This window comes from Zootoca vivipara, chromosome 12, assembly GCF_963506605.1.
Source record: "Zootoca vivipara chromosome 12, rZooViv1.1, whole genome shotgun sequence".
Classification (NCBI taxonomy): domain Eukaryota; kingdom Metazoa; phylum Chordata; class Lepidosauria; order Squamata; family Lacertidae; genus Zootoca; species Zootoca vivipara.
This window is the reverse complement of record NC_083287.1, coordinates 34,662,502-34,685,826: the sequence shown is the minus strand read 5'-3', so window position 1 is coordinate 34,685,826 and position 23,325 is coordinate 34,662,502. Positions and strand designations below refer to the sequence as shown.

Below are 23,325 nucleotides of genomic sequence, written 5' to 3'. Positions count from 1 at the left end.
ATTGAACCTAAGGGATTTCTTATAAGTTGAACTTTTTTTTTCTCAGTCCATTTTTGCACTCAGGTGTCCCAATTGCACAAGATTTTGAGAGGACTGGCTCTGATTTGGATCCAAATAGACACTGGTTTTTTTTTGGGGGGGGGCTTCTCATCCATTTTCAGGAGCATCCTGTTTGGACATCCTGTTCACAGGTAAAGGCTACATGTGAGCAGAAATGAACTTGCTAAGCTCCACCCCATGTGACTATTCCCTTCAGTCTCCATGAGTTGGAGAGCAAAGCCTGGAGCAAGGAGCTTCTCCTGTTCCCAAAGACTCCCTGTGTGATCTAGAACCCCACTTCTATCAGGTTCTAAATCACACAGGAACCTCCATGCATAGAGGAGGCTCCCTGCTTCAGACTTCACCCTCTAATAGGGAGTCAGAGCTTAGCACATTCACCCCTGCTGCGCTTGTATTTAATCTTTACATGAGGGCAGTATACCCAAACAGGCCTCATGATAAGGGATGGGAGGATTGGTCAATTTTGGTTCTCTCCATTTCTCATTTTTCCAATTTTAAATTCAGTTCCCCAGGTTTCTCCAACAATGTGTACTTTTTTAAAAAAAGATGATTTTTTTGGTACAAATTCATCCCAATTAACAAATGTTTTGCTGCGCTTTTGACTAAGGTACACATTTCTGCAAGCAATCTCTCTAGTGCATTTTCACTAATATATTCATTTTAATATACACTTATCCCCCTAACATACGCATTTTTGCAAACACTGGTTGGAGAGCCACATTGCAAAATTTGGACAACTGTGAATTTTGAAGGGTGGCTGTGTTTTGCTTCTCATGTTGCTTCAGAAAGTGCAAATCTGATAAATTCAATTCTAGATGTGAACTTACTGTCCTTGGGTTTCTTCCCCATCCCTGCTTTATGATATGTGGGCAACCGATTTCTCTCTTGAGATCATTGTAGGCATTGAATTAGGACAAGGGCAAGGAACCTTTTTCAGATCCAAGGAGCGCATTTTCAGCTGGGCAACCGTCTGGGGAGTCACATGACACTGGTGGGCAGGGCCAGGGAGCAATGAATGGAGATGTCATGTGCGTGGAGCAATGAATGCAGATGTCATCTTTGTGCAGTAGGCTAGTTTCTACACACACACCCTCTCTGTCCTCCATCCAAACAACTAAGAGGCAAGAACACTCAAGGAGGTCTGTGGCCTGGGGAGAGTCCTAAGGACCAGACAAAGAAGCCTGGAGAGCTGTGTTTGGCCCTCAGACCTGAGTTTCCTCAGTCCTGAATTAGAAACTCAAACCATAGTGGAATTTAATCATTTATCTTTATTGATCTGAGCAATTGTAAACATTTTTGCAGTCTGAACATCCTGAAGGCATGAAGACATATTGTAACAGTATGTAAGGAGACAATCCTACCTACACACACTTATTAGGGAGTGAAGTCTAGTGTATATAATAGGGCTTAGTTTCAAGTAAACATTTGCAGCATTACACCGTAAAGGAGAACTATCTGGGGGCAGATCACAATTGAGAAAATGTATTGTCTTACAAATATATATTGCAAATGTTCCTGTCTTTATACAGATTCGTATGTGTGAAAATTCACTGGCAGGGTTGAAGGGAAATAAGAGTTGTTTTAGTCTGACCTCCTTGAGTAACCCCGAGCCAAGGGAAGGAAATTTCTAGTTTATAAGATCTGTCTCCATCTACAGTTGTCCATTGTACAGATCTTTTATCAGCCCCTTACTGTCAGGGTGAAGTGTTAGACGCTTTGCCACTGAAACAATGCGAACTTTGCATGGAAGAGTGTTTTCCATCCGTTAATTGTTCTAAAACTGGCATTTATGAATAGGTCTGGATGTGCATGTGTTTTTGTACAGAGCTATAAATTAATCTCCATAGTCATAAACCCTCCCAGTTCACTGCGGAGTCACTTTGACTTCTATACCAGCTTCTTAAAGTACAGCATCTTAGTTTCAGCATTTTCCTTTCCATAGCAGAGGAATGGGAGAGTCAAGAACAGCGAGGGACGAGTATGGTCAAAGGTAGTATCAAATACTTAGGGACTTGTTTAGGCTGGGGGATGGGGACTCACAGAAGAAGAGGGACTTGAAAGGAGTGTAAGAAGTGATACCACTTAGGAGTACTAGATGGGACTTCCAAGAATAAGAGCAGCATGGGAAAATGGAGCCAGAGGGTTAGCCAAGGGTGTCAGAGTGGGAGGAACAATGGTCATTTGCAAGGAAAGAAATGCACAGTTTGTGGCTGCACTGAAGCATAATAATAAACTACGGTTCATCATTATGTTCATGAGTCTCAGGCTCATGCACTCCCTCCTCCCATCTTGGAAGCTCTCGTGTCTCTTTCCATTTAACCATAGTTTACTCTTATGTCCAAAACCTAAACTGGTGGCTTATTGAAACAACCCAAAATCCTGTTTTATTGGGGCTGAGGCTGGCAGGGAAAGTGGGTGTGGTCATGCCGAGTGACTTCTGAGCAGGCCGTGTCACACAGACTCCGAGAAGTCTTACAGGGAGGGCAGAACCATGGACAGCTCACAATGGGTCCTTCTGGATTGTGCCTTCTCTCCTATTGCTGGCTGAGCAGAAAAGCTATAGTTGGCCACTTTGGTTTTTAGAGCAGTGGTGCCTGATCTTGTATCTGTTGACTTCTGCCTGGCCAGGGAGTTGGAGGTACTGTTGAGGACTCATCTTCTAAGTCCAAGAGCAATGGTGGGGCAATATCTTCCAGTACCAAAGACATGGAAGAGAGGGTGGAAGTTCCCTGGGTGAAGCATACTTTATTCTATCTGAAGAAGTGTGCATGCACACGAAAGCTTATACCCAGAACAAACTTAGTTGGTCTCTAACTAAAACATTTTTTTAATTTATTTCAACTGTGTCAGACCAACAAGACTACCTATCTGAATCTAGAACCATACTTTGAGTCTTCCTCGGGGAATTGGTAACCCCTGGTGTCGGGTCCCTTGAGAGGCAGCTTCATAAACCAAGATTTGAAGTTGTCTTGTTTTCCGTGAGCCATAGTTAAGCCTAACAACAGTTTGTCCGGGGTTGAAAATGGAAGCAAAAGCTTCCAGTCTCCTTATTGCTGTCCCAGGAGAGTGGGGCAGGAGTATGCAAGCCTGAGGTTTTCCTGTACTCTTTCACATATATTTTTTGAAAAACACCATAGTTTATTGTTAGTAACCAGTGTGGGCCAAGGAAATGAAGTGTTCTAAAAACTAAAGACAAAAACTTTGTTCTCAGTGCAGGAGGAATGGAGAGCCATTCTAGGAATTTGAAGAGGAGTGTTGCATGATCTAAGCAGTATGAGACATAATTGATTTTGGCAGCTGAGTTCTAGATAGAGGTGAAAGGGTAAAGGTGCTTCATTCACACACACACAAAAAAAACCTTTCCCAGACAAGCTTTTATAAGAATAAAAATAAGGCAGTTGCTCCCTGCCCACAGGCTTACAATTTAAAGGGCCCAACACAAAAGTAAAATGCATGAGGAGGGAAGAGGAAAACAAGCAAACTGAAAAGCAGCTTGAGAGACAGAAATTGTGGTGTACAAATGATGATTTCTTCAGCATTTTTGGCAGGGAATGTGTGTGGAGTCATGAAATCTGTTGAGGGTCAGGAACCTGGAATATGAGTAATGGAGATACAAAGGTTTCACTAATTCTACCTATACGGGTGAATGGTTTTTCTATTTCAAAACCATTCAGTCTTCCTTACATGTCCTGCAATGTTGATCAGTTTGCCCTATAAGAAAGTTTTTATTTGTGATCAGGTTTAGTCATTAGATCATATGCATACCGTGTCCATTGTCCTCCCCTTACTTCTTACTCTGCACTGCTCCATAAATTAAGCAATGTTCAGTCATTCATCTCTTGGCAATTCCAAGGGAAATGGGTCAGAATTTGGGGGTTCTTCAAGGCTCTGAAATAACCCTTCATAACAACCGTTGGAGTTTATGGGAAAGCCCTGCTTAATGATATGTGGCAAATTGTTTGCCCTGGAGGAAGAAGTGGAATAAGGTCAAGCACGTTATATGAAACCCAGATGTGGTCCTTTTTCAGCGAGACTGTCAGAGGAAGCTGATGCAGAATTCTAATAAGATTAGAGGTTGTTCCAGAGGTGATGTTGCTGGTTTTGAACTTCTAGTGTCTGTAAATATGTACTTAGTAACTTGGGACTGAAAATAAAAATGACGAATGCAAGAATAGTACGTCTTGCCCAAGAAGCTGTCTTCTACTTAATCTGCAGTTTTTTGTAAAAAGATAAAAATATAGCATTTGTTTAAAAAAATTGGAATCACCAAAGAAGATTTTTCAGATTTTGTATAGGGAATGTTCCCGTGCTCTCCTGTTTAATTTGCACAAGGGGTTGTGTTTTGTTTTTCAAGTTTCACCTCTGAACACATAGATTGACCTGTCATCAGGAGCAAGTCACAAATGATGGATTTCCAGCAACACTGATTAGCAGGAAATTGTACTTTTCTAGCAGGATAGAGTTGGTTATAATGATTTAACATCCATCTGTGGTTGTTTGTGAAAGCCTTTTTAGCATAGCCTGATTAAAAATTTATCTTTTCATAATGCAAAGGAAAGTCTTGCAGCTCAACTACTTCTCAATTTACGATTTGGGGGATGTTCTATCTAAAAAGAGAATTGCTTGGTTTGAAAGTCTGACTTGGTATGTCAGAAGAAATGTGTTATATCAAATATTTAGCTTAAATTATGTTCCTGGTGTGATTGGACTTAGAAGATAGGCCCATATTTATCTTAGCTGGTTCATGTCGGCTTTATAGGCTGAAGATCAGTTCATTTGAGCAGATGTAATCAGGTTCAAAGCTCACTGGGTGACCTTTGACCAGTCTCTGTCTTTCAGCCCAACCTACCTAACAGGGTTATTGAGAGAATAAACTGTAATGAGAACTACTTATGCCACTTTGAACTCCATGTAATAAATAAATGTAATAAATAAAATAATCTAAGGCCTGCACATGCAAGACTTCCATTGTCTTCTGTAGGCGAGGTAAAAGAGAAGCAGTTTAATGCTCTTTCCTCATAGGAAATGCATGAGAGGGCAAACTTCCAGTTTTTTCGATAGCAGTTGTGTCCAAGAGGGTTTGCTTGAAGTCTTGGGGGCCCTATTTTTTTACCAAGGCTTCCATTTAAACTCATTTGGTTTCATGAGCATGGTCATTTGGTAAAGGTTCAGAGAATTGTAGTTTAGAGGAAAAACCCAAGTTATTTTTATAGAATTAGAGTTCCCTCCTTAGGTCCTTGCGGAGATGGAATAGTTATTAATTCAAGATGGTGACCATGCCATGGATCTTGAGCAGGTTACTTTCTTATGGCAGTTTTGAAAAGAGAGAAACAAAACCCAAAAGTCATAACATATAGATACAGCTATATTCCTATGCAGAGTTTCAACAAGTGCTCTATGGACAGCTTTCAAAGAGAGATTCCATGAAATCCATGGGGGATTAGGCTACCAATGGCTACTCACCCTGATGATGACTGTGCTCTATATCCACTGTCAGAGGCAGTATGCTTCTGAATATTTGCTGGAAACTGCAGGGAGAGAGAGCGCTCTTGAGCTCAGGTCCTGCCATGGTATCTGTTTGGCCACTGGGAGAACAGGACACTGGACTAGATGGGACACTGACCTGATCCAGTAGGCTTTCCTTACGTTCTAATGCTCTTCTTCCCATTTCCTTTGTAGTTTTACTGTAACCATCTGTGTGACTTTTGAAGGTCCAGGCATTTCAGAAAAAATAGGTAAGACTGTTTAACATCTGTAAGATTGTGGTTTAAGATGAACTGACTTTCTGTTGCCATATTTAAACTTGCCTTCAATACCTGACCTGTTACGCTCCATTAGGGCTCTATTAGCGCCAAACTAGACACAACCTCAATTGTTGGTCAAAGAATCATAGAATTGCAGAGTTGGGAGGGACCATGAGGGTCATCTGGCCCAACCCCTTCAAATGTGGGAATCTTTTGCCCAACGAGGGGCTTGAAACCATGGCCCTGAGTCTCACGCTATGCCGACTGAGCTATGTGGGAGTTCTATGTAAATAGCAGTCATAGGAAAGCTTGAGCACCATCTGGGTGGGAGGGGGGAATTTCATTCTGCCTCTCCTTGCCACAGTCCTGACAAACATTGACTCTCCAAAGGTGCTATTTGCATTAAAGGGAAGTCCCAGAGCCCACAATGGGATTATTAACTCCATGCCCAGTTGGGTTCTAGAAGTCATTGGGAATGCCCATGTAGGCATTAGGCCTCCTTGTACTAATCGCAGTCCTTCAACCTGAAAGAAACCATATGGATTGGGTTTTACACAGTGAATTATTTTTCTAGAAAATGAGGTGCCAGAACTCACCATGAACACCTCTCTTGTTCTCTTAGAATGGCAATGGCACCCACCAGAGAGGTGCCAGAATTGAGTTCCTGTGAATTCCCCCTGAAGAAAAGCCCTGATTTTACAAATGTAGGCACCATCTGCATTATACAATTGAAGCAGTATCATACCACTTTAAGCAGCCACTGCTTTCCCCAAAGAACTCAGGGAACTGTAGTTTGTTAAGGGTGGTGAGAATTGTTAGGAGACCTCTGTTTCCCTCTCAGAACTACAATTCCCAGAGTTCCTTGGGAAAGGGCATTGACTGGGCCCTGGCATTTTCCTCATCATGCTGAGTGCTATTACCGTACTTGATTAAAACATTCGAAGTGTTGGTGCTGACCTTTAAAGCCCTAAACGGCCTCAGTCCAGTATACCTGAAGGAGCGTCTCCACCCCATCGTTCTGCCTGGAGTCCATAGCTGCCAAGTTATCCCTTTTTTACAGGGATTTTCCCTTATGCTGAATAGGCTTTCTCGCGAGAAAAGCGAAAACTTGGCAGCTATGGCCTGGACACTGAGGTCCAGCACCGAGGGCCTTCTGGCGGTTCCCTCATTGCGAGAGGCCAAGTTGCAGGAAACTAGGCAGAGAGCCTTCTCGGTAGTTACGCGCCCTGTGGAACACCCTCCCATCTGAGAAAAGAAAAAGAGAGAAAAACAGCTGCCAGATTTTTAGAAGACATCTGAAGGCAGCCCTGCTTAGGGAGGCTTTTAATGTTTAATAGATTATTTTATTTCATTTTTCTGTTGGAAGCCGCCCAGAGTGGTGTGGAAACCCAGCCAGATGGGCGGGGTATAAATAATATATTATTATTATTATTATTATTATTATTATTATTATTATTATTACTTGAAAGAATATTGCTTGCATTTTTGTACAATATTTTGAAATGGTTAATTTGTGCTGTAATGACATAAGAAGTATCTGAACCATTTCCTTTTGGGAAACAGTCATTGGTCAACTGAACAAATGGTGAACTGTCAGAAATACGGATGTTGAAAAAACAAAAATAATAAGCTTTCTGTAAAAGCAGATCAGAATTCAAAGCGGAGCGTCCAATTGACTGTTTTTATGATGTTTGGTTTGCTTACATTCCTTTTAGCTCTGAGAGCTGAACTCCAGCTAGATGTGTTAAAAGTGAAAGGCGCTGTTAAGCGTGCCCTCTTGCTTGATTATCATCAGCCCCAGCATATCTTCCTCTTCACAATAGACAGGCAGAAGCGGCTCACTTGCAAGGACTTTGTGGTTTATCTCAGAGTAAGTTTTGCTCTTTGCTGTGTCCAGAAAATTATTGCTTTGGGGGCAATTCTTTCAGAATATAGTCACTATCTGGATGATTAAACTACGACTGTCAACAGAACTAATATAAGTACACCCCCATATTGTATGGGCAGATGTTTTTACAGATGTGGAAAGAGCTGTACTGCCATACCAGAGGCAACTCTTATACTGTGAACCTTGTAATTTCTATAGGTTAGTTCGCAAAAAATATATATAAATGTTTTTATCCCACTGGCCGCACTGATCTGGAGGAGCAATTTGTTATCACTGATTTTGTGAGAGCAGCTTTTCAGAAAGACCCATAAAAAAAGACGCTATTGATTATGAACAAGTCAGAGTTAATTTGACAGTTCAAATGATTAAGCGATCTGCTCAAGTGGGTTTGGGAGGCATCTTTGGGTTACATACTAGGGAATGATATAGGTAATGGTGGAGAGTTTTTCAAAACTGATGCATGTGACTCCTTTCCTGTGGGATACATCGACACTATTCCTTCTATAGGTCACATGTGTGCTGCTTCCATTTCAGCAAAGAGCTTGTGGGAACTGAGCTCTTTAGAAGTACAACATCATGGCAGACTACTGCTTTGAAATAGTTCTGGCTCTGCACAGATTAGCAACCTGCTTCTCAAGTGCGGATGTTGCAGAAGCAGTGTGTTTTGGAAACTTTGCTATAAGTGAGGTAACTTGCTCTTTGTCCTTTTTGGAGACATTAGCTGCGTTCGTCTGCAAACTTACCTAGTTGAACTACATGCAGTGGTCCTCACTTCTTAGTAGACAGTCATAGGATCAAGAAATTAATTGCTTCATTGCTGAAACAAAGCACGCGCGCACACACACACACACACACACACACACACAGAGTACATTAATGAAGTGCAACCTAAGTGATAAGTTTCTATGTGATTTCTCTCCTGCAGGATGAAACTGAATTCCGAGATATGTTGTCTCCAATCAGCATTAGTTTGAACTACAGCTTGGATGAATCCACCTTTTCAGATGGTTCAGCTGTGAACCCAATATTGAACTATTACCAAGAAAACTACATCGGGGAGCAGGTAGGGTCATGCATGTGTATTTATTATGCCTCCAAACAGCTAACAAAAGCTACCATGCTGTGTGGCATCTTTTATAAGCAGCTTTGTTCAGGGTTTCAGCATTCTTTCAGTGTGCGCAACAAGAGCTTAATTTGTTCATTATGGTGAGCTAATTGAACCAGACCTATCTGAAATTTCTCGAACCTCTTTCAGCCTGTGTTTTTTCCTGAATGTTCTCATTCTCTTAGCCCTAGCTAACTGCAACAACCTGTAAATCATATTCCTCGCAGCAATGAAAGAAAGATGTGCTCACTCTTTTAATATGCAGCACGTTAACATGCCTTTACATATATAACCAGTCACCATGGCTCTTTGTATTGGAATCAGGGGTTTGGAAGCATCCAGCCTTTTCAGGGACTTATTTTTAATGGCTATCAAACAAGCATAAAGGAAGGGAAAGGAAATGGCTGGGATTCCTTTCAAGCAGAGTCCCTAACATGAGTGATGTATGTTTTGAACAATGCAGGCTTACATTCTTGTGGATTGTGGAGAAGACAACGTGTGCATTCCTGACTTGAAACTTTCCGCTGTGCCGTAAGTTTGAGCAAATAAACTTGTGTTTTGCACTTAATGGAATAAAGGTGTTCATTAAAAAAATTTTTAAAAAAATCTGCTTGTAGGCAGGGGATGGGGATGAGAAACCCATCAAGATTGCCCAGTCCGATAGGAAGTAGATATTTCTACTATTGAATGCTGATGTGAGCTTTTAAGGGTTTTTTTTTACAGCCGCTAAATGTGTAACTTCAAAGGTTTGCCACATCTAAACACAAAACAAAACGAAGTCACTTCTTTAACAGTTCTGCTTGCCCAGATTTTGCTTATTTCGGCAAAAAATGTTTTAGATATTCTTCCTGAGCAAAGCCATGGGTTTTGCTCAAGGCTGCAGCCTTCTCTTCTGGCAACAGTGCTGAAAGGGTACCATTACAGAGAAGCATGTCTGGATCGAGGATGGAAATGGGGGGGGGGGGGAATCCCTGCATCCTCAGGGCATTCATTGAGAGCGATTCTAGCCTCACATCATGCATCCTTTTTTCCAAAATACACCTTTGCAGTGCAGTAAAGGCCAGCAACTTGGATAGCTTTAAAAGAGGATTAGACAAATTCATGGAGGAGAGGGCTATCAGTGGCTACTAGCCATGATGGCCATGCTCTACCTCCAGGGGATGCGGGTGGCGCTGTAGTCTAAACCACTGAGCCTCTTGGGCTTGCCGATCAGAAAGTCGGTGGTTCAAATCCCTGCGGCGGGGTGAGCTTCCATTGCTCTGTCCCAGCTTCTGCCAACCTAGCAGTTCAAAAGATAAATATTGTAGGTACCGCTGTGGCGGGAAGGTAAACGGCATTTCCATGCGCTCTGGTTTCCATCACGAGGTTCCGTTGTGCCAGAAGCAGCTTAGTCATGCTGGCCACATGACCCAGAAAGCTGTCTGTAGACAAATGGCCTGAAAGCGAGATGAGCACCACAACCCCCCTAGTCGCCTTTGATTGGACGTAACCGTCCAGGGGTCCTTTACCTTTACCTTTGCTCTACCTCCACAGCTGGACACTGTAACGCTTCCGATTACCAGTTGCTGGAAATCACGGGAGGGGGAGAGTGCTGTTGTGTTCATGTCCTGCTCCCTGGTTTCCCATAGGCATCTGGTTGGCCACTATGAGAACAGGTTGCTGGGTCACTGGCCTGGTCCAGCAGGCTCTTCTTTTGTCATCATGTCCTCCCTAATTGAAAGTCACAAGTGAAAGGAAATGTGCAGCTTGGCAATAAGGACACAGGGATGACTCCTCACATCTGCTGAAGGGGTGGGTCTTCTGGATCTCTGTTTGCTGAGAAATCGGCACTGTTGTGTACTTTGAAAACCTGTTATGAAAATGAGTTTTCTTTCTTACAGGGATAGAGATCAGATCATAATTGGGGAGGAAAACTGCGTCACGCTCATGATCAACTCAAGAAATGAAGGCGAAGGGGCCTATGAGGCTGAGCTCCATATTAAGATACCCCCAGAGGCAGATTACACCGGTGTCGAGCGTAACAGCAAGGTAACATGTCTTGGCTTGCCATCTTCTTTTTCCTTAACAGAGGCTGCATTACAGAAACCTATAGAGGCACTTTGTGGGAGGAGAGCAATGACAGCCATAGATATTTCATATCAATTATATTTATTTGAACCAAGTGGGATAGCAGGCCCTGAAAAATAATATTTTTAAATTAACAAAATTATTCACACAAAGATGTATAGTAGCCTCCCCCAATATGGTGCCCTCTATCACCCTGACCATTGGGCCATGCTGGCAGGGGCTGATGGGAGTTGTAGTCCCACATCACCTGGAGGACACCAAGCAAGGGAAGGCTGGTTATTGAAATGTTGTTCAGCAGTGGAGCTTGGACTGAGCTGATGTAGTTTGTTTTACTTGTAAAGTTTAGAGGCACAAGGAGGAGGCACTTTTGGAAGAGCCGAAATGAAATTCTATCCCCTAAATACACAGACAATTCATGTGCTCACTACAGAGCAGCATATATCAATTCATCTGACTACAAAGCCTGCAAGCTGATATAGCATGAACTTTATTTTGGATAGTTCAAAGCATGACACGCCCCCCCCCCAAGGAACCAAGGTGTGCCAAGTTAATTTCCTTTCGAGAATCAAATATTTTTCTTGTGTTGAAAATAACTTCCTGCTCCTCTTCTTTAGCCTGTTCTACTGATGCAAAACTCACTGAAGGGGGTAAGAAAGAGCTGTCCGTAACAGTTGACAAGAAAGGAACTGTGCTATTCTTAGAGGCTATATTTTTAAATTAAACAAAGCTTTGTCTTGTATTTGTAGACTCATCTCTAAAAATAATATTTAAAAACCTGACCCTTTTGCTACCAGATGTGTTTTTGGTGTTCTGTCCAGTCTTTTGTGCAGTTGTGAAGGTCATAGCATGAAGCTTTATTATTGTATTATGAGGGTGTAAGTTGTTGAGGCAGGTATGTTAGAATCAGCATTGGAAATGTGTTTAAGATGTCAATCAATCAATCTCCTTTATTGGCATAGAAAAAGTGCATCGTATACATGGATCATAACACAACACAGTTAACGAAACATAGTAGGAGATACTTTAGGATAAAACTGTCCAGACATCGTGAAGTATGGAAATGGCTCTTGGGACCTTTGGTGACATAATTTCATAGCGTCACTCAAAAAGTGTTTAATATGTTTTAGAGATTTTTCTAGTGTTTTATCACTTGTTGTTTGTCACCCAGGGCATCTTTAAGAGGAAGGGCAGGTTATAAATTTAACAAATATTTAAATAGTAACAACAACAACTGTTGTGGCTAGACAAATGTGGGTCAAAGCAGAAACTCAGTTGTAGCAGAGGATTTTCAGTTGTTTGTGTGGTTCTTTGCTCATTTGGGGAATAAACATTTAGCTGCTAGCTGGGGGGGGGCGGGGAATCAGCTTAATTAGAGCTGCCGCCGCCACCCTGAGAGGGGAGGGGAGAGAAAGAAATATCAGTTTCCATGTCTTAAATACACTCACACCAGGAGCAGGTGTCCTTGATGCTAGTGGTACTTAATTCCATGTAACTTTCTGTGCCGGGGTTGGGTGTTAGAATGTCAACAGCTAACACTCAGGCCATTAATATCCGGGCTTTTGGGGAAATCCGGTGTGGCCAGTGATTAATCACCATCACATAGGCATTTCTGCCAGTTTTAAAGCCTACACAGCTTCATTCATCCAGGAGTTCTGCTAGGTTGCCCATTTTCATCCTCATTCCTCTCGTTTCCACTTGAAACCAGATCCAGGTTGCTCTGATGCTGGTGTTAATTGGCCAGGTTTTGCTACTGTTCAGAGCGGTAAAAATAAGCCATGTGTTCCTACAAAAGGGAAAATAAAGTCATTCCTAGTGTCTAGTAAAATGCAAGTGTGGCTAAATATTTGGAGGTGTTAATGGATTAGCATTATGTGACATGGGGAACTGCCAATAGAACATGTGTCAGTTGTTCTCCTTTGCAAATACCCAGGTCTTTATTCTCCGATACAAGAATAATTTCTACAGTGCAGTTTCTGCAACCTTGCTGTCCTTTGAGCTAAGTGGGTTTAAAATACAGGGTTCTAGGGAGGAACTGAGCTTTATCCATTAGGTCAGTGGTGTGATGCTTCTTGGGTGTGCCTTGTTTTCATTTAATAGAGATAAGCAGGCATTCCTAAACTGCGGCCCTCCAGATGTTTTGGCCTACAACTCCCATGATCCCTAGCTAACAGGACCAGTGGTCAGGGAAGATGAGAATTTTAGTCCAAAACATCTGGAGGGCTGAAGTTTGGGGATGCCTGGAGATAAGGAACAAAGGGCAAGCAGAAAAATACTGTGAAGAAAACACACAAAAGACTAACTAATGCATGCTACCAAGTCTTACAGAGACTTCCTATTCATGGATGAGGCATAAGGGTCACCTAGGCAGTTCTGTGTAAAGGGTCCTTGGATGGTCAATGAGGGTGATGAATAGGTTTGGGATGGGCAATTTCTGGTCCTCCAGATATTACTGGACTGCAAGTCCCATCATCCCTGACAATTGGCCATGCTGGCTGAGGCTGGTGGGCTTTGGAGTCCACCAACATCAGAAAAAACACAGGTGGAAAGGGCCTCGTGTGCTGTGGCACCAGTGTTCTTTGAAACTCCCTCCCTCTTGAAGGACATTGGAGAAGCTGCCATGGGCCACCACACACAGACCACAACCAAGTACACCATTCTACCTGTTCCACTGGCTACAACAGACTGCTTCTTTCAAGTCTAATTTCAGTGGTGGGTGAGATCCTGTGGGTGCCAGGGATGGCCTCTCCGGGCACACATGTGCTCCCAGGAGCCACATTGGTGACCCCTGCCAGGAACTAGTTTCCTACTTAAAGATAAATTAGCTGGCTGTTATATAAACCATAGGATTCCTCACATTTCTGAGCCACTGTATGTAAAAGTACAATCACTGGGGCATGCGCAGTGCCTCGTGTTTTTCAGAAGTTCTGCCGTATACATTCCTCCTATGATTTTATTTCTCTAGCTAACAATGCCAGCGAATTAAGGCAAAGACAAATAAGAATGTTTTTTCTTTTGTTCAAGCCCCTATTATGCAACTTCTCCTGTCTTGCAGTTCCGTGTTCTTTCTCCCTCTGTTCCCTTGTGTTTATACAGATGACCTGGCTAGAGAAAGGAGGCCAGAGATAATAATACACAGAAAGATCAGAAGTGTCTTTAGTCTAAAAAAAAGAAAAGAAAAAGAGCACCATCAAAGCAACAAAAAATAGCCTGGGATATGGGGTGGATAGAACGCAGGGCTGAAAGTCAGAACACAGGGGTGGCAGGACCCTAACTTCACAATCCTTGGATGCATTCACAGTACTTAAATTATTGCATTTTTACAGCTAGATGTGCCCTCAACACTTTTGGAGCATCCATCATCAGCAGATTTCTCCGGGTGATTGAGGAAAACAAAGAAGTACACAATTCTTTAGCAGAGTGTTAATTACTTCTGTTCCCTTGGGCAGAAATAAGTTGAGTCCTTTCAGAAAGCGAAGACAGATGTGACAATTTTAGAGCAACCAAAGAGGTTCATTGGTGTTTCCCTTCCAAGGCAGGCCCCAGTATGAAAATTAAAACAGTTGTCTGTATCTTCAGAGAGCTTTGATTTGAATGGGGGTAACCTGTTGGTTATATGTAGTCTATTGGTTAGTGTCTGTGATGTCACCATATGCCAGGGGTTGGGAACCTTTTTTCAGCCCAAGGGTTGCATTCTATTGGAGGATGCCTTCCATGGGTTGCATGCCTGTGGGGCTGAAGGCAAACATAGGCATCACCAGAGGCAGAAGTGGGCAGTGCAACATACCGTACTTTTCCGTGTATAAGACGAGGACTTTTTTTTTTACTCTAAATTAATGTTTAAAAATGGGGGTTGTCTTATACATGGACAGTGCATAGGGAGACAGGTGATTGGTTGCAGCCACGAGCTGCAGCTTGTCAGTGGTGATTTGGTGGGTAATTGATGGGTGCGGGAAGGGCTGTTTTGGATTGGCTGCTGCTGCGGTAATTGGGTGGTTGGTTGGTTGATGCAGCAATGGCTGCTGTGGATTGGCTGCCGCTGCGACAATTGGACATGGTGAGCGGGCAGACACTTGTTTGCTTTTGCAACGCGAATGATTGTCAGCGTTTATCTGTCGCGTTAATGATTTTCTGCATTCCCCCCCCCAAAAAAAAGCTCCACAACTCTGGGCATCCCCCCCCCAAAAAAGTTCAACAACTTTGGCCATCTCCCCCTATTTTCTTAAATTTGAGTACCCAAAAATAGGGGGTGTCTTATACACAGAAAAATACGGTATGTGGCCGTTGCCTTTTGCACAGTAGGTGACACTATGGCCATGCAAAAGCCAGAGGTTTCTACACACCAGATGCATACAGAAATCTCTGTCCCCCATAGCATCCCGACATTTCAAGGACACATTACAGCAAGGCCAATGCACAGAACAGGGCCAGAAAGAGGTGTGGCTTGGAGAGAAGAAGCATGGCCTGGGCTTAGGGGAATGGCCTGGGCTGAGGTTCCCTAACACCTGTTACATGCCTTTCCTCCTCCAAATCCAGGAACTGTTTGACAACTGCTCTTTAAATGTTTGTGAGTGCCTTTTGTAAGGTGATGTACGCATCAGGAGTGAGCAACACTTTTGCCACTGAGGGCTGCATACCCTCAAAGGAGAACTGTCTGGGGGCAGAGCCATGGGAGGCAGGGCTGGTCCCACACAAGTGCTTTATCTCTCTCTTAAGATCATCACTACAGCACACTCTTTGACTCTCATGTTAGCATTTGTCGCCCGGGCCAGTTGTGAGACTGCCCAGGGCAAGGACAAAGCCAGTCCACACATGCCCGGGTACTATTGAGTCCGGTGGTGCAATCAAATCTGCGATTGTTCCCCGACTTAAAGAACACACACAAGCCATTGAATAAGGCTAAACTGCTTTATGGTGGCAAAATGCAGAGTCTGTCTCTGTTTGCCCAGTTCAGACATTCAGAGCTGTTTAGCATGGCTGCCTCTCTCTAGCATAGCAGGCAGTGAAGAGAGAACAAAGGAAACAACTTCAGGAACAGAACAGTAGACAAACATCCTGTCTACGTCACATCCACTCTGTGGAATGAAAACACATACAGTCATACGATATACAATAAACCTATGACTGCAGACGGGGAATGAATCTCCCAACATCTCAAACCTGCTGTGATCCATCCATTTGCGCACGTCAATTGCGCACATACACAAACCCAAAAAAGGGACATTTTTGAATGCCTTTTTGACACACAGATCCAGGTTGAATTCACACTTTTGAAGCACCCAACTCTCCCTGCCTGTGTGTAGACAAGTGAGGCTGTGGGACCAGAATCTGTGAAAGTCCATCTTAAATAAAGGGTGCCATTCACTATCTTTCCTTCTTGAGGGCTGCTAGGGACCTGAGAAGCTGCCAAGTCAGATGTCTGGTTTTATCTAACTCAGTACTGTTGATGCTGACTAGCGTCAACTCTCCAGGGTTTCAGACAGGCATCTATCTGATCCCTGTCTGGAATTGCATACCTTCCAAGTGCCCCGTTCAAAATGGGACACCCCGTTCTTTCACGTCAGACCTTGGCAGCCATTTTGGGGTGTCGTAATCTTGCACGCTCTCACGCAGCACTCTCACCCCCTAAAAAGTGCTATGTGGGAGGGGAGAGCAATGCGTGAATCGCGTGACTTACGTGGGAACGCGTCCTGGAAGACACACATCCTAATTTGGGGCTTGAAAAAGTTGGACAGTACGGAATTGTCAGGGGGTTGAACCTGTGACCTTCTGCATGCAAAGCAGTTTCTCTACCACTGAGCTATGTCCCTTGTGAAATATTAAAACCCCAATATGGAGACCACTAACTGTTTCACATGATACACATAACATTTGAAAGATTTTTGTTCCCTGCACTGGTCCAGAGACATGCAGACTCTGCAATCTAGCATTGTGTACCAACCATCTGGGGATGGGAGCTGTGTTGATTTGCAAGTGTGGCATGTATAGACAACAGCACCCAGCAGGGGTAAGAAACTTCTATTTAATTGTTATGCCCACTGCATGGGCATAACATGAGAAAGTGCTCTGACAGCCTCCCCAAGGGGGAACCTTCCATTTCAATCAGAAGCACAAACGTCACCACTGAAATTAATATGGAAATGAAAAAGGTACTTCTCCTACTGCCATTGGAAAAGGTAAATTATTCTCATCCACTTCTGCAAAGCTCTTGGGCATTGGAAACCATTACTTTTGTCCTAAAGCTCAACAGTTGTACACAGACAATGCAGCTTTGCTAGCAACTTGACTGCACTCCGTAGATATTTTCTCTTCGTATCTGTAGTGAAAGAGCAGATAATGCAAGAAATAAATGTGTAAATCTTATTTTTCCTTCCAAAAAAGAAAAGACAGATATATTATTTAATTCTCTTCAAAGTGTCAAGCCTTCTTTAAGCATGAATGAAAGATTGGGCCTCTGTGCAGGTGTTTGAGATCAGGAGTAATCTTGCCATCTAAAAGCCATTCATTTTGCCAACAGGATACATTCTGGATTGACCTTTGACCTCCCTGTTGGTGTTCTTTTGTTACAGGCCTTGCGCGTGCTGAGCTGCGATTACAAGATGGAAAATGAAACTAGAATGGTGATTTGTGACCTCGGGAACCCCATGGCAGCTGGAACAAATGTAAGACAACACCAGAAACGTTTGCTGATTTTTATCAAATTGAATTCTTTGGGGGAGTTAATGGAAAACTGCCTCAATTAGGGGAATTTGTGTCAATAAGAGGCAGCTTTAAAAATAGATATATTTGGCCAGGAAATGGTTCGTATAATAGAAGACAGTGTTACATTATATATTTTTTAAAGATAATGGACTGATTGGTGAACTTATTTATGAACCAGGCCACAATCCATTTGAAGTAATTAGCTCATATTCTGCCCAAATTAATTGGACCTGAGTACTTAAGTGCACACTTGTCTGATTGCTTTCACTGAGATTTAGACTCCAGTCCTATCCATTTGCCTGATAATAAACCCATTGAACTCTAAGCCTCACTTAATACATTGTATAATCCTTGACAATGCAATCCTTTACATGTCTATTCAGAAGACATGTGAAAAATGGCACTGTCAAGGATTGTTCCAACATACTCTGGCTTACATCACTTCTGAACAATTACTGAATGTAGGTACATACATCTGATTAGGAAAGGAATGTCCCCACTAAGGACAATTCACTTGAGAATCTCCACGCTCTGATTATATTATTTGTTTTGTGATGGGTGGAAACACTGAAATATGGTACTCTTGATTGTTATCATGATTTTGTTTACATCACAGTCATTTGAATCACAATTAACATTAGAAGTGCATTTATTTGCAAACAAAAATATGAGTGGAAAAAGCAGCAATTGCTGGTACCCCTTTGGTATTTTCTGTAATGGGGTGGACTTTAAGATCATTATATATGACTGTTGTTGTTGTTTTGCATATATAGATATATATAGATTTGAATATATAGATAATTCAAGCAAACTTAATTCCATGTGTTAAAAAATGAAAGTGTGTTCACCTACACTTATGGCATTAGGGTAATATCTATTGATGGATAATTTCCAGAGAACTGGTTATTGGGTTGGAACAGCTCCCCTATGAGGATGGGGGTTTTGTCAATTAAAAAATAGGTGTGTAGTAATAATAATAATAATAATAATAATAATAATAATAATAATAATAATATCTATTATTTATACCTCACCCATTTGGCTGGGTTTCCCCAGCCACTCTGGGTGGCTTCCAACAGAATATTAAAATACAATAATCTATTCAACATAAAAAACTTCCCTAAACAGGGCTGCCTACCAGCTGTCTTCTAAAAGTCTGGTAGTTGTTTTTCTCTTTGACATCTGGTGAGAGAGCATTCCACAGGTTAGGTGCCACTACTGAGAAGGCCCTCTGCTTGGTTCGCTGTAACTTGGCTTCTCGCAGTGAGGGAACTGCCAGAAGGCCCTCAGAGCTGGACCTTAGTGTCCGGGATGGACGATGGGGGTGGAGACGCTCCTTCAGATATACTGGACCGAGGCCGTTTAGGGCTTTAAAGGTCAGCACCAACACTTTGAATTGTGTTCTGAAGCATACTGGGAGCCAATGTAGGTCTTTCAATACCACTGCCGCATTAGATTAGTTGTAGTTTCCAGGTCACCTTCAAAGGTAGCCCCACATAGAGCACATTGCAGTAGTCCAAGCGAGAGATAACCAGAGCATGCGCCACTCTGGCGAGACAGTCTGCGGGCAGATAGGGTCTCAGCCTGCGTACCAGATGGAGCTGATAGCCCTGGGCACAGAATGACTCCCAGGCTGCGCACCTGCTCCTTCAGGGGCACTGTTACCCCATTCAGGACCAGGGAGTCCTCCACACCAGCCCGCCTCCTGTCCCCCCAAAACAGTACTTCTGTCTTGTCAGGATTCAACCTCAATCCGTTAGCCGCCATCCCTCCTCCAACTGTGTAGGGGGTGGGGACATGATAGAAGTGTGCAAAATTTTTACTCCTTCTCTCATAGTGCTAGAACCTGTAGCTATCCTAAGAAGTGGAATGTTGGAAGACTCAGGGCAGACAAAAGAAGTGTTTCTCTACACAGGGCATACCGGTAGCTAAACTGTTGAATTAACTGCAGACGCTGTAACAACGGCCACCAAATTGGACAGCTTTAAAAGGGGGATTATGAAAATTCATGTAGGATAAAGGCTATTAATTGCCATTAGACCTGATGGCTGTTTACCACATCCACTGTTGTAGGCAGTGTGCCTCTGAATACCACTTGCTGGGAATCGCAAATGGGGGAGAGTCCGGTTGCACTCGGGTGCTGATATCAGGCTTTCCATTATTATATGGTTGATTACTGTGATAACAGGATGCTGGACTAAATGGGCCTTTGATCTGACCCCAAAGCGCTCTTCTTATGTTCCCACTTACTAAACTGAGTAAAACGCTGTGCGTTAGTCCCTGTGGAGTTTTATTGGTGGCATATGTGAACCTCATTTGCCTCTTATTACCAGGAGTGTCAAGGACCAAAAGCCACCTTTAAAAACTGTCGCCACACAAAGGCGTCATCTGCTACTCATTAGTACCTTACAACAGGAGTGTAGTTTTGTTCTATGTAAAGTCTCAAAGTGAGGCTCATGTGTTGATCATCCAGGACTGTAGTGCATATTACCTGTATAGGGAAGCCTTTTAGTATGTAATGTTTTATTGTGTTTTTATATATGTTGGAAGTCGCCCAGAGTGGCTGGGGCAACTCAGTCAGATGGGCGGGTACAAATAAAAAAGTAAAAATAAAATAAAATAACCATTCTCTCTCATATATATATATGAGTTGGGGCAGCTCCCAACAGAATATTAAAATCACGATAAAACATCAAACATTGAAAACTTCCCTAAACCGCTTCCTGGAAGAACTCAGTGACTTGAAAAGAAGAAAGATAATAATAGATAATGAAATAAGATCTGGACTATATTGAAAAGAATTGCAGTGACTAGAAGAGGACTAGGCCTTCTGAGTCTAAAGCATGGGAAGTCAATAAATTTGTATAATTTGGCAGAGGATTTGGATTAATTGTTTAATTGATATTTGCATAATTTGCATAATTTGAAAATGGATTAGATATTTAAATTGGAAAATCTAATAAAAATGTTTATTAAAAAAACAAAACTTCCCTAAACAGGGCTGCCTTCAGAAGTCTTCTGAAAGTCAGATAGTTGTTGATTTCCTTGACATCTGATGAGAGAGCATTCTACAGGGAGGGTGCCACTATTGAGAAGGCCCTCTGCCTGGTTCTCTCACTTCTCGCAGTGAGGGAACCACCGGAATGCCCTCAGAGCTGGACCGCAAGTGTCTGGGCTGGATGATGTGGGTGGAGACGCTCCTTCAGGTATACTGGTCCAAGGCCCAGTTATTATAATCTTATTTCTTTATGGAAAAGAAGACCTATTGGCTCTTTAAAGTTAGTAGATGAGCAGGGAGTGGGCAACCACAGCTTGTAGAATTATTTGCAACCTTGTACAGGGCAGTTTCGAGCAGGTCGCGCGCCCTGGCGCTGAGGGGCCCGGCGCCCTGGCCCCCCGCGCCACCGGGACTCTACCTAGAGCCGGCCCTGACCTTGTACATTGGTATACCTTGCATTTCCAAATGGTACCATCTAGGGTCCAATTTAGACCAAATGAGGACTATCGCCTTTAAATGTAGCGTGGTCAAATGCTCACAGTTCTAATTAGTGAATTTTGACTCCTAGTTTTCTACAGGCATCCGGTTTACCGTTCAACGTTTTGAAAATGCTGAATTCAGCATCCAGTTTGAACTGCAAGTGAGAAGGTAAGCTGTGATCCAGGAGACTCACTCTTAGTATTGAAAAGCACATGGAACTGAAAGAGGAAGTAGGAAAGAATGCTACTTTCCCAACTTTCCTCCTTTAGCCAGGGAGGAACGTAGTTTTCAAGGGAGAAAAAGGTAATCGCATTCACCACCTCATGACCAAGTCGCTGGTGTGTGTATACATGTTAAAAGCTTTAGGAGCACCAAGAAAAGACCTCAAGGGTGCTGTTGAGGTGCCATGCTGGTAATTTCTGCTCTATAGTGTGTATATAGCAAAGGGATAAGAAATAAAATTTCTTTTTCTTACCTTGAAAGGGTAGGAAAGCCTCCAAAAGATTGTTACTGTACTTTCCTCCAGAGATTCTCCATCATTCTCAGCAATAACAAAGGAATGGTCAAAGCAAAGTTTACAAAGCAGAAGGCAGTTTATCACTAGTCCAGTCCACATGTCCATGAATTTGGTACAGTTGCTACAGAAGGAAAGATTACTGGATAAGAGACATATGTCATGGGGCTTTCCCAAAGAGCAGCTATCATCCCTCTAGATGTGTTTCCTAACCACATCACAAGATCAGTCTTCAGAAGTCCTGGGTTTTGTTACATTACTGGAACATGCAATCTGATTACTATCATAGTAAATATATTTTCATGTTGATATAATAATATATAGATACTTGGAGTAGAAATGAGACATATTTCTTCATTTAATTAAATGTGTGCCGCTATTGTTAGCATTTTTTAAACTTGTGAAATCAGCCTGTGTGAGTAGTTAGGAATGTGGTTAGAGTTGTGATTTCTCTCTAGACAAAGTAACTCTGGAATAAACCGGTAGATTACAAAGATGACAAAGCCGGTGGTATATTACAAAGATTGAAGCAAATGCAACAGGTGATTTTTCCAGGTATACTGCTTCCTAGCTAGGTAGTGCATAGACCCTCTGGAAATATCTGTATACTCTTCAAAGTATGGCAAAAACACAAAGTTTTACTAGCCTAATATTTCTTCCTTTTCACTGAGGAGTGATAATCGCTACCCCTTGATCCATGTCACCTCTCTTAGCCATTGACCAATCATGCTGGAAGGAAGGTTTTATAACCTATATCCTATTTTGGGTAGGTTATTATTAGGATGTTGGGAGAAGATTGTGGAGGCAGAACCAGTTATCAAGATACATGTGACCTTTCCTTGTTTCATGAAGATCCAGGCCTTATCTATTATCGCAATGGCCCCAGACAGTTGGGTGCATCTTCCACTCCATCTCTTAAAGAAGAGCGAATTGTTAATTTGATAAGTGCTATACCCCCCGAGCAGTAAAAAAATGCTTTCAGGTTTATATATGTGAAACATGATTAACCTTTGCACAATTTTCTTTTAGTTCCAACAAGGTTAATCCCAACAGTAATCTGGTTGACCTTCAGATTGACATAAGTGCAGTAGCTCAAGTACAGGTCAGAGGGTAAGTACATTAGTATTCAGGCCGGACATTAAAAAAAGAACCTGACCATAACTGTTCGCTTAGCTTACTGTGAGTGGGCAGTAGTTAGGCCGCAACGTTGATTGGTTCAAAAATGGGATTGGGCTCAAAAGCAAGCTGGTCCTACCTTTAAGCCGAGTGAGTCATACATAGGTTGCAGGTGCTGGAGCGAGGTGGAAAGACAGCAACCTGCAATTCTTCCTGAGCTATTCTCATCTGTTAGATGACAGATCTCTGTGTGTCACTTGGCCTCACCCTGTGCCTAGACTGCTGTAAGCCCCCTCAAGCTCGCCTGCTGCCCTGGGATGTACTGAAGAACATTGTCCCATTGCCAGTGTGGATCGTAGGAGCCACCCACACCCCAAGTTGATGGGCATTGTCATTCAAATGGTGTGCTTGCATCATGTGATCAATTATGCAGGGCAGGGCTTACCTGCCCCTTCCCCCAATACTTTGTTCAAGTTGGCAACCCTGGTCCAGTCTAGTCATCTTCTGTACATGGAATACGGAGTTCGTGTGCACCCGCCTGTCCTTTGCCTCAAGCACCAAAAAGTCTCAGGCTAGCCCTGCTCAATAGAACTTTCTCATTCAGAATTTCCACTGATTTCTCATTCTGCCAGAACAATTCCTCATACAAAAAAA

The 23,325-nt window shown here is 42.7% G+C and overlaps 1 protein-coding gene across 2 annotated transcripts in view; it reads left to right on the top strand.

Annotated features, from left to right (window-relative positions):
- ITGA8 (integrin subunit alpha 8) overlaps positions 1-23,325 on the top strand; it is a 124,832-nt gene that overhangs the window by 59,153 nt on the left and 42,354 nt on the right. For both annotated transcript variants that reach the window (XM_035129658.2, XM_060280785.1), the window contains exons 16-23: positions 5,740-5,795; positions 7,520-7,674; positions 8,618-8,755; positions 9,261-9,328; positions 10,678-10,825; positions 17,431-17,523; positions 21,130-21,209; positions 22,585-22,665. In XM_035129658.2, coding sequence (XP_034985549.2) covers positions 5,740-5,795; positions 7,520-7,674; positions 8,618-8,755; positions 9,261-9,328; positions 10,678-10,825; positions 17,431-17,523; positions 21,130-21,209; positions 22,585-22,665 — 819 coding nt within the window. The remainder of the gene's footprint in view (positions 1-5,739; positions 5,796-7,519; positions 7,675-8,617; positions 8,756-9,260; positions 9,329-10,677; positions 10,826-17,430; positions 17,524-21,129; positions 21,210-22,584; positions 22,666-23,325) is intronic.